The 11,975-nt window shown below is 35.2% G+C and overlaps 1 protein-coding gene across 1 annotated transcript; it reads right to left on the minus strand.

The window, feature by feature from the left end:
* Positions 1-271: 271 nt before the first annotated feature.
* LOC131148308 (uncharacterized) lies at positions 272-11,741 on the minus strand. Its single transcript, XM_058098024.1, has 3 exons — positions 11,657-11,741; positions 1,142-1,467; positions 272-988 (listed from the first exon to the last, which is right to left on the minus strand). The coding sequence occupies exons 1-3, from the start codon at positions 11,739-11,741 to the stop codon at positions 272-274; spliced, it is 1,128 nt and encodes a 375-aa protein (XP_057954007.1).
* Positions 11,742-11,975: the final 234 nt, after the last annotated feature.

Consider the following 11,975-nt stretch of genomic DNA (forward strand, 5'->3'; position numbering starts at 1 on the left):
TTGTCTTGAATACAATTCGATAGGCACAGAGTGCATCGACCAATTTCTCTAACTAGTCCTTTTGATTAGGATGAACCGTCTTCTTAAGTATGATCTTGATCTCTCTCAGTCTCCGTCGCACTTCATGAATCAGTCTCCGTCGCACTTCATGAACTGGTATTGCATCTCCTTCTAGAAAAATGTTGTGAGTACAAATCAAAAGGTCAATACCCTTGATGTCACAATGGCCCAGCCTATAGCTCCTCGATGCTTCCTTAGTACCTGCAACAACTCAGTTTTCCTGTTTTAAAGTAAGGCGAGAAGAAATGACCGCCGGGAATGTGCGCTTTGCTGGACCCAGAAAAACATACTTCAGATCTTCAAGTAATGGCTTCAACTCAAGTGTCAGGACTTCTTCTACTGATGACTTCATGACTTCTGGTAGGTCGAGAGTTTCAAAAGTCGGCTTACGCCAACTACTCGTGTAACTAGCATCCAATAACCGAGGGGAACCATCTATTTTGGTGAATTGCCTCTTTGATTCTAATAACTCTCTAATCAAGGGAACTTTTTCATCAAATACTTCAGGCTGCTCGAAAGAGTAACTCTCAAATGCACCATTAGAATCAATTGTCGACAAAAGCTCTGAAATATCCAAGTCATCTACCACATCAACTGCATATAACTCTAAATCATGACACCCACTCGTCATCTTGCGAGCATTGAACACGTTCATATCCACTGTCGTATTTCTGAATGTGAGCTTTAGTACTTCACTTCGACAATTGATCAATGCATTGGAGGTAGCAAGGAATGGCCACCCAAGAATAATAGGTGCCTGGTAGATGTTGGAGACAGGCTGTTGCATATCCAAAACTACAATGACCACTGGGTTGTAAAATTTGTCAACTTGAACTAATACATCTTCAATAACACCTCGTGGAAATTTTAATGATATGTATGCCAATTGTAGCAACATGGAGGTCTTCTTCAACTCACCTAACCCTAACTGCTCGTATATTGAAAATGGTAGCAAGTTAACACTGCTCCCCAAATCTAGTAAAGCTCTCCCAATACGAGATTCACCAATCATAATGGAAATAGTGGGAGAACCAAGATCTCTATGCTTCTGAGGAGTTTGACTCAATATCAATGCACTGACTTGCTCTGTCAAGAAATCCTTCTTCTTTACGTTCAGCTTTCTCTTTACCGTGCACAAATCCTTCAGAAATTTTGCATATGAAGGAACTTGCTGTATGGCATCCAAAAGCAGAATGTTGATCTTCACTTGCTCGAAGATTTCTTGAATTTCATTGTGATACTTGTTCTTCTGACAAGCCATCAACCTTTGAGGATAGGGTGCCACAAGTCGATACTCTTTTCTAGTTTCACCCTTCATATTAACTGATTTCTTTGAATATGAGCTTGTTTCTTCTAATTCTTCTTTTGCTTCATCTGTCTCAGTTGCAACTTTAGATGTTGGGGCAACTGTGTTTTGATCAATGGGTATCTTAGGATAGGAAACTTATTTTATGATCCTCAACGTAATAACGGCCTTCGTCGTTTCAATAAAATCTCCTGAAATAGTATGCACTAGTTGCTATTGTTGTCGATATATCTGAGGATTAGGCTGAGGTTGTGTTGGAAATTTCATTTTTTCTAAGGAATTCAACTGTGTGCTTATCTTATTAATAGTGTCTCTCAGTTCATTGATGGTTGAGTATTCTGACTGTTGATTGTGACCTGAATTTGCATGAATTGCTGAAAAGTATTTGCCATCTGTGCCATGCTATCATCAAAAGATTTCTTTGGTGGAAGAGGAGCTACAATAGATTGAAATCTTGGAGTTGCGTAGCTTTGAGAGATTTGTTATGGCTGATACTGATGTGGAGGAACAACTGGATGATATATTGGCTACGAAGGTGGTGCTTTAGACTGAGGAGGTTGCTAAAATTGTAAGGAAGATGGACCAGATTGATCATTCCTCGATGAGAAATTCGGGTAATTCCTCCCTCTTGGATTGTAGGTGTTCGAGAATGGCTAATTTGGAGATTAGTTAACCCAATTTGCTGACTGCATCTGATTAGGCCTACTTTCCTAAAATACCAGCATATTTGGACAATTCTGAGTCTTATGGCTAGAATTAGCACAAATAGAACATTCCTTCACTGATTTCCAAGCTTTCACTTTCTCTAATTCCATAACCTCTATCTTTATAGTCTAGGAAGCAACACAATCCTAGAGATTAGTCTCCTCTTTGACCTCATATTTACCTCCACCTCCAAATGCTCTGAGAGGTTATACTGCCATTGGTGCCTGATCATATCTTGTATTTCATTGTTGGGCACTTTTAGCTAAGTAATCAAAGAATGACAAAGCCTCATTCGGCTCCTTTCTGAAGAATTCTCCATTGCACATAGTCTAGAAAAATAGTTTCCAATTAGGAGTAAGGGTTGTATAAAAATAATTGACTAACCTCCATGATTCAAACTCGTGATATGGACAGATATTCATCAGATCCTTGAACCTCTCCCAACAAGCTTGGAAAGTCTCATCACCTTTCTGTACAAACTGACTGATCTGCTCCTGCAAGAATTGGGTTCTCTGAAAAGAAAAGAATTTATGTATGAATTCATGTTGCATTTCATTTTAACTTGTAATAGAATTAGGTCTCAAGGAGTTAAACCAGATCTTTGCCTTATCCTTCAAATAAAAAGGAAATAAGCGAAGCTTGACATACTCATGAGTTCCAACCCTATTAATGAAAGTGCTACAGACCAACTCAAAATCTGTCAAATGTTGATATGGATTCTCATAATCCACCCTGTGGAACTGAGGTATCACGGACAACATACCATGCTCAATTGTGAAATTTGGTGCATCTTGTGGTAAAACAATGCAAGAAGGTGTGGAAGTGCGTGTAGGCTGCAGAAAGTCCTGAAGAGTACGTGGTGCAAGTACAATCATAACTTCCTCAAAAATTTCATCAAAAAGGTCACACAAATCAATTTCAGAATCACTTGTTACAAAAACAGGAGAACAATCAAATTATGTGCTTTGTATGTTACTACTAGCGCTAAGTGAAATTTTAGATAGTCTATTTAAAAGATTTCTAACCCAAGGCATCAAACATCAATTCAGACAGCAGAAATTCACTAGCACAATAGCAGACAAGCATGATCAAATTTTTCAAAATTTTTAATTTTTCCGAAAAAAAAAATTGTTTTTTTTTGTTTTATTTTAAAATAAAAAATAATTGGAAAAACAAAATTTTTGAAATTAAATCTGACTCTCCCCATCAAGAGCACCAAAAACTTGACTCACTCTAAAAATGAGCAACATGAAGGCTATCCCAAGTATAAGAGTTCAGTCGTGTAATAATTAGCCCAAGGGCCAGATCGTCTCCTCAGGGAATGCAGTTTTATTCTAAACTCGTGTAACAAGTGTACTGGACAGGGTTTAGATTCGGTTTTTTGGATTTTTGAGATATTTGTGATGCAATTGAAATGAAATAAAATCTAAACTATAAACCTAACATGCATAAAATTAACGATAGGAATGGGAAACATGCACAATAAAATAGACGATAATAAAATTAACTGCAGAAAATAATCCTACGTTTAACCATTCAGACAGAATAAAACCTATGATTGAAATTTCGGGCAAACACTTAAAAATGATAACTTTATTAAGTAACTGAAGCATGCAACCCAAAAATCATCAATCAAACACTAACGGAACCAAAACTAAAATTTTAACACAATCAAGAACTTAACAAAACGCAAACTAAAAACTGAACTTTAATAAAAACCAAACAGAAATTAAAAATTCCAAGAATTTAATTAAAACAAAACTCAAATAAGCAATATTAACTTAAACAATTATTTAAAAGAAAAGAGAGAATGGAAAAAAGAGAGAGAGAGAGAGAGAGAGAGAGAGAGAGAGAGAGAGAGAGAGAGAGAGAGAGAGAGAGAGAGAGAGCTAAACCTAACAATGACTTTAAAACTGAATATTCAAAGCAGTAATAAACTTAAACCAAATCTTTAAAACTATATTTAAATGACAATGAAAGTAAATAAAAACTAATTGAACAAAGAGAAAAAGATAGAGAGAAACAGAGAGATGAGAGAGTAAGAAGAGCAAGTTGTGAGGAGTGATAAGTTGCCCACGCTGCTACCCGAAGAGTAGCCTCCCCCCTACTGTGCGGATCTGCCTTCAAGGCAAAAAGAAAACCTAACGAACTCAAAAAACGATACCTAAATTAATGCCTATCAAAACCCTACTAAAGCCTCTTTTATAAAGGCAATCAAACCCAAAAGAAATCCCCCAGGCACGACTGTGTTTTCTCTTCAAACCAGTGCCTCTTCCCACATGGCTTGTTGCACATGAACCTAGCACACACACACATGACCCTTCTTCATGTGAATCTTTATAGGTGGGTCACATCAAGGCCTCCTCTCCAATTTAAAACCCAACTCATGAGAAGCCCAGCACGACTGCACGACCTCCCAATTTCAAAGTCCAGCTTCTCTTTATTTTATTTTATTTTTATTTCAAAGCCCAACTGCCAATCACTTTGCATGACACGGTCTTTTAGTCTCCTCTCCACGTGCATGCTTCACGCACACAAAGCCCACGTTCTTGCATGTGCTTGTCCTTTTCATTTCACACACGTACATTTAAAATTTTGGTTTTAATGTCCAAAAATTATCCTGCAATGATAAATTACCAAAAATTCGTAAATTATCGAGTAAAGATCCAAATATTATAAATTGAGCTCGATGTTAAAATATTGAACATAATCAGACATTTAATTAAAATTATAATCTTTAATACATGAATTTAAATGCCTAATTACGCAACTTTGATGCGTAATCAAGTTGTATGTTCAGGAGATAGTTAGACTACATGGCATACCAGTTTCCATCATATTAGATCGAGACGCACGGTTTACCTCCCAATTCTGGAAAAGTTTGCAAAATGTTTTGGGATCTCAACTTACCTTTAGCACAACATTTCACCCCCAAATTGATGGATAATTAGGGAAAACAATTCAGATACTGGAGGATATGTTGCAGCTGTGTGTGCTGGATTTTGGGGGAAGTTGGATTCAGTATCTACCATTAGTTGAGTTCGCCTACAGCAATAGCTATCAGACCAGTATCGATATGACACCGTATGAAGCATTATATGGTTGGAGGTTCTGATTTCCATTGTATAGGGATGAGGTTGGTGAACGGCGAATTTTGGGGCCAGAGATTATACAATAGACTCCTAAGAAAATCAAACTCATCCAAGAAAGAATTAAAACAGCTTAGAGTCGACAGAAGAGTTATGTTGATACTCGCCAACGAGAGCTAGAGTTTGATGTAAGGGATAATATATTTTTGAGAATTGCTCCAATGAAGGGAATTATGAGATTTGGAAAGAAGGGTAAGCTAAGTCTCAGGTACATTGGACCATTCAAAATACTGGTGAGGATTGGTTCAGTTGCTTACAAATTTGCATTGCCTCCGACATTATCTAGGATTCATGACGTGTTTCACGTGTCCATGTTGAAAAAGTACATTCTAGACCCTTCGCATGTGATAATTTATGAGTCATTGGAAGTCAATGGCACCCTAATATATTGAGAAGTGTCAGTCCAGATTCTAGACCGGAAGGAGCAAAAGTTACGTACCAAGAAGATCCCATTGGTGAAAGTACTCTGGCATAATCATGCAGTTGAGGAAGTCTCATAGAAATTAGAAGAGGAAATACGTCAGAGGTACCCACATTTACTCAACAAGACCCAACGCTAGTTAGGTAACTGTGACTGTTTAGGTAGTTGTTTGGTTATTTGGAATATAAACTTGTTTAGAATAGATCGTTTAGTAATGTTTGTTTAGTGTTAATCTATCTATTTCTGGTTTTAGGTTATGAGTGGTTTTTGGGAGAGTTTTTATTTGGCTACTTGTAATCTCCCAGAGGCCTTATATGTAACCACGGTATTCCTCTGCCATAATTGAGGGTTATTAATAAATTTGGGATGGGGCCGTTATGTGGGTGGCTGCTGGCTCTTTCTAGAGTTGGGTGATCATTCCAGAAATTCCAAAGGTTTTAATAAGTGTTGGTTAGCAAATTTTGAGGACGAAATTTTTATAAGGAGGAGAGGATGTAGTAATCCAAAAATAATAATAATAATAATAATTATTATTATTATATAATTATCATTAATTAAATAATATAATATAATATATATATATATATATATATATGATGACATTTGGAAACTTCTTGAGGAAGATTTCCAAATGCAATTTCAAACCCCCCCACCCCCCCTTTTGGTCGTGCTCTCTCTCTCTTTTGCTCTCTCATCAATCTCTCTCTCTTAATTTCTCCTCCATCTCTCCACAAAATTGAAAAACGAACATCATTTCTAGTTTCTAACTCCTCTCCTCAACATTTTAACTGGAGAGATTTCGTCGTTTTGACGTCGTAGGCACCGCTCTAGGGTTAAGGTAAGGGGAATAGATTATGTTAGCTTATCTTGAAATTGAACTGATTAAACTTGAGTATACAGAAATATTATGTTGGATTTTCTGAATGAATCAGGCGTATGAAATTTATAATTTTTGATTTATTATACACGTATTTGGGAAAAATTAAAGTGAGTAGGGTGACCATCTCCTTTTTCCTGTAAAATGTATATTTTGTGTTGAATGAGAAGGGTGGAGGTGATCATACCTCTATTTTCAATAAAATATACCGATTATATTAGGATATACTTTCTCGGGTCAGTTTTATTAGATTATGATATTAACATTCAAATTGTGTGGCATGAGAATAATTTATTATATTGCATATTTAAACCTGTAGGAATTTTTATGATATTATATGGCAAAAGTTGTGGTATTATACTGATTTCTGGAATTGTTGGGAATTATGCGGATATTTTGATTTTGAAGGTTTAATACCAGTCACGTGGATGGTTGAAAAATTTTGGAAAGACTATTGCAAATTATGTGTTGAGAAAAAATGAAATCATTTTACAGTTTTATTATGTAAATTGCAATATATGGTTTAAGAACCCTGATGGACCCGATGTGTTGAAAGCTCGGTACCATAACTAGAGAAAATTAATAGTGCAGCCACACTATTGTGGAAGTGTAGGCAGTGGATAGTCGATTTGGCCTGAGAAGGGTGGTGTACCCTCCTGGGTCTAGACCAAGATGCTGTAGGCATATCACACTTACAAACATGTTACTTTGAATTTGTTTTGGTTGGCTGACTAAGCTAAGTCCAGTCTTCGGACTGCATAACCTGATCATAAGGGTTAAATATGATGTTAGTCCAAAAAGGGAGGTTCTTCTATGCATATTAGTGGGTTTATGTAAACGGTGCCAGCTATTGAGCCAAAATTATGTTTTGAAGGAAAATATGTATTTTCAATTATATAGGTGTGAGTACTGTTTACAAATGTCATTTCATTTAAAGTTAAATTAATGGATGTATTTTGCTTACACTAAAACTCATGTAGTTACACACTGATAATAATCTATTCCTTCCTACTAAGAGGTGTCTCACCCCAATATCCATTTCATATTTAAGGACATTTAGGGAATCAAGCTGAGATAATTTAGTTTAAAGTAAGTGTTTGTGTAAAAACCAGTGAAATATGTTTTATGTTTTACGTGATGTAAATATTATTATTAGGAGATACTTATGTAGTTGTGGTGATTTAGTACTCTGGTATGGTATTTGAGTTTTAAAATATTTTCTGCTACTTGCTTTAAATTAAGTTATAGAAAGGCGTACCCTGGACCCCATTGGGTTCCGAGTCATAAGTGATGTGGTATCAGAGACAGTATTATATTGTATATGTTTTGGGTCGTGATAGATTTTTGGTATCAGAGCTATAGGGGCCCTTTTGGGCCCGAGCCGTTACAGATTGTGTCTAACTATAGACAATATTCTCACCTTAAATTAATAAAAAAAATTAAATTAAGCAATGAATATGGAGTTGAGTAGTTAACTATAGACAATATTCCAAAGATAGGTTGAATAGTCATTATTAATTTTTTGAGTTTGTAACTCTCGGAAACACTTAGGATGTCACCTTCTTTAAGGGAAAGAATTTCAAAGAGGCATAAAAAAATGAGGATTCCCAGCTTGCATGCAAAGGCCTGCATTGAAGTTAATGACTAGCTAATGAATTGCCCAATGAGCATATTAAGATCCCTTATAAAATATAGAAGATTTTTGCCTAATAGAGCTCACCTATAATATGAAATTTCCAATTTTGGCCAGGAACATGTATGGTAGTCTACGTAAAGCCCATATTTAGGTTTAAACAAAAGAGGAATTGAAATTCATAGAGGCTTGTTCAAAATATGAAATTGAACTTACTAATAGTATCAAAAATAAGGGATTAACGAAAAGAAAAATTTCATGCACATAAATGCTATTAATGATCTAGCGCATTGCACATCCAATAAGGTTATTTCAAGATACCAACTTAATGGAAAAAGTCTCTAGAATGCAATGCAAAATGGATAGGAGTTTCTTTATACAACATCCGAGGATTTGGATTAAGGATAACATCTTGTATTCTTAATGGAATCCCTTTATGATTCACAATGAAGGGGCCTCTATTAGTACTTGCAAGACTATTTGGAGGAATAGAAATGCAAAAATCATTTATGATACCTATTTTTAAGTACATTCTAAAAATTTTAAAATTAGGAATGATGGATTGTACAAGTGCTCTAAGGTTATGCAATGACCAAAGATTTACCAACCCACAAACTTGAGTAGTGCAATCACAATCCCTTGATAGTGGTTTTATAAAGATAAATTGTTAATGGTGGTCTGAGGTATAATAAAGGGTGGGCAGGGATAGGGGAGCTTTATTTGAGATCAACTAGGAGATTGGAAAGTAAGACTTTCAAAATTTTTGGGCTGACCATGAATATGATATTGACTTCCACTTGTAAAATTATAAGGTTTTATAAAATCATTCTTGAAATTGATTCTCTTGAAGCCCTTTTTCTTATTAACAGTTACCCATATCCAACACATCCATTGTGGAACCTTATTATGGACATTAGATATCTCAAGAATTTAGGCTAGATCTTAATTGTAAAACACTCTTTTAGGGAAAGGAAATGTGTGTGCACCAAAATTTGGTTTTCAAGAAGAAAATATAGTGATGGAGCTGAAATTAGGAATAGCTTCCCAAGAGGGGGGTGAATTGGGTACTTTTAAACACTTTTATTCCTTTTTTAATACTTACTTGTATTAGTATGTCAACAAGAAAAATAAAGTAATCAACTAATAAACACACTACAAGATACTGATATTTAAATAAACAATCCAACCAATTTAAACAAGCATGCAAGAGTTTTAGAACTTTTATCAGCTGCCCTATAGAAGTTTGCAACCTTCATTGAATGAAATCTTTGTTTGCACTTCTCTTGATCAAGATTTCTGCAAATTAACCAACGTACTCTCTTTTGGGTTTCCGCAAACGGTTAACCAAAACGTACTTTCTAAATATCAAGAGTCTTCCTTTGATTTTAACTTCAAGCCCTACTATATGCACTTTAGTAGACACAAAAATAGATTGTACAAAAAGTAATAAGTAAGGAAGAAAGTAAGATGCGAAGATTTTTATGAGATTCGGCTTCAACTACGTCCTCGCCCTTGGCAAAATACCGAAGGGTTCCACTATAGCAGTTCCTTTACCAAGAAGAACAACACCGATTACAATCACTCCTTTGTTAAGGCTAGAGCCCGCCTTCTCCAAACAATATACCCTCGTTTGGTCAACGATCCAACAACCTAGAATCGTCCAAAATCTATAAGAAAAATAGTAGAAAGATTGTGTACAAAGAACGCTCACACAAAGAGCAAGTTAGTATAATTCAAATATATGTACTTCAAAAGATAAATATCAAGAATGAAATACACTTTTGAAGCTTAGGAATGGATTTCACCAAACTCCCTTTTCTCCAGATGAGAAATCAGCAGTATAACTTCAGGGGTTGATGAACAACAATCTCAGAATCACAGCACTTTTAGTTTGCAAGAGATGAACAAGATGAGACTTTGAGAGCAAGAGAGCTTATGAATAACTTCAGAACTTATTGTATTTTGCATTAGAAAACCATGTATTTATAGGCAATCAGACTTGTTTCCTTGTTACTATAGTTTCCTTGGAGTGTTTCCCAAGTTTTTAGAAAGTTTGGAGCCCAAGCAACGGATATTTAAAAATTAAAATTTTGAAAATTTTTGCACGTTAATAGTGTTCAGATGGCTGAACACTCGAGTTCAGTCATCTAAAGTTCCCGATTCAATTAAAAAATTACACTAGATACAGGGTCAGATGATTGAAGATAGGGTTTAGATGACCGAAAAGTTGGGTTCAGATGACTGAGGTCCAAGTTTAGTCATCTGAACTACTACTGCCAGTTTCTGTTTCTCACCAGAAAATCTTCAGACGTCTGAGGTTATTCTTTAGATGTCTGAAGTAATTCTTCAGACATCTGAACATGAAGTTCAGTCATCTGAAGTTGTTACTTTAGGCATCTGATCAGAACTTCAGTCATCTGAATAGATTGCTTTCTGATTTTTCTTTTTCAATATCAAAAGATGGTTTGTTCTCTTTCTTTCTAATTTTTCTTTTTCAATATCAAAAGATGGTTCGCTCTCTTTGTTTTATTCTTTATAAAACTTATTTTGGGGTTTTTTAAATAGGTCTCTAAGTTCATATGATCCCCTAAGGAGCTTCAAAATATATTTCAATAGATATTTAAACTTTGAAGTACTCACATTGGATTTCCTAAAACCTTATGTGCTAAGCTTGAGATCATCTTCATTCTTTTTGATTTTGAAGTCCTTTGGATGTTTGCTTGAGCTAACTTTATCTTCCAATGCTTTGATTAGTAATGAGCTACTTTAAGCTTCTCTTTGGATCACTTGTTAGTTTATCAATCTTGATGATCCACACTTGATCGTTGTTTTCCTGAAACATCAAAACTTAAACATTCCAAGTTAAAATGTCCTTTGTTTGTTATCACCAAAACTAATTGAAAAGCATAGTCAGGTCAACAATTTCCCCCTTTTTGATGATGACAAATAAGGAGTCAAGATAATGGTTTCCTTGAAAAAAATAGTCCCCCTTACTATAAGCATCCAGTACAGATTAACTAAACAGGAACCATGGCATGTTATTCAAGTAAGTTCATAGTCCATATATTCTTTGTTAATTTTCATTTCTCATATTTCATTTTGAAGTTAATTGTCCATATTCTTTGTTAATTTGCATTTCTCATATTTCATTTTAAATTTGACATGTCTATGTATTCTTTCTATGTATTCTTTTTATCTTTGCTAATAACACAACACTTTCTCCCCCTTTGTTATTATTCAAAAAGAACAAATAAGTAATAGGAAAGATATTTTTATAACCATCAATGAAGTGTTTGCATAATGAAAATATTGCAACCAAACATTGCATCAAGAGATATTACAACAAAAAGAGGCAAAGTACTAATACCCAAAAATTTGAGATACATTCAAAAAGTTACATAGTAACTAGTAATCTATACTAGGTATTCCTAAAGATCCTAGTCTTCTTCTTCTTCTTCCTCTTGGCTTCCTTCTTCTTCAAATCCTTCTTCTTCCTCCTGATTGCCTTCTATGGCAGAACCTTCTTCTTCTTCTTCAGTTTCTTTAGTAGAACCATCATCTTCACTATGAGGAGCAGAGCTAATATCCATGGGATCACTTCCCCTAGAAGATTGAGCCTAATACTTCTCTATATGAGTGACACGCTGATCAAGAGATGTAACTTTTTCTTTAATATTTTGAAGCCCAATGTGCACTTCAGATGAGAAACTTAAGAAGTCTCTTTGGAATGATAAGAACCATGAAGGTGCATCATGATAGGACTCTAGATCCTGTGTGGGAGAGGAGTGAGCTGCTACTGAGGCTAATGCTGAGGCTGAGGCTGT

The sequence above is a fragment of the Malania oleifera genome, chromosome 2, assembly GCF_029873635.1.
Source record: "Malania oleifera isolate guangnan ecotype guangnan chromosome 2, ASM2987363v1, whole genome shotgun sequence".
Taxonomy (NCBI): Eukaryota; Viridiplantae; Streptophyta; class Magnoliopsida; order Santalales; family Ximeniaceae; genus Malania; species Malania oleifera.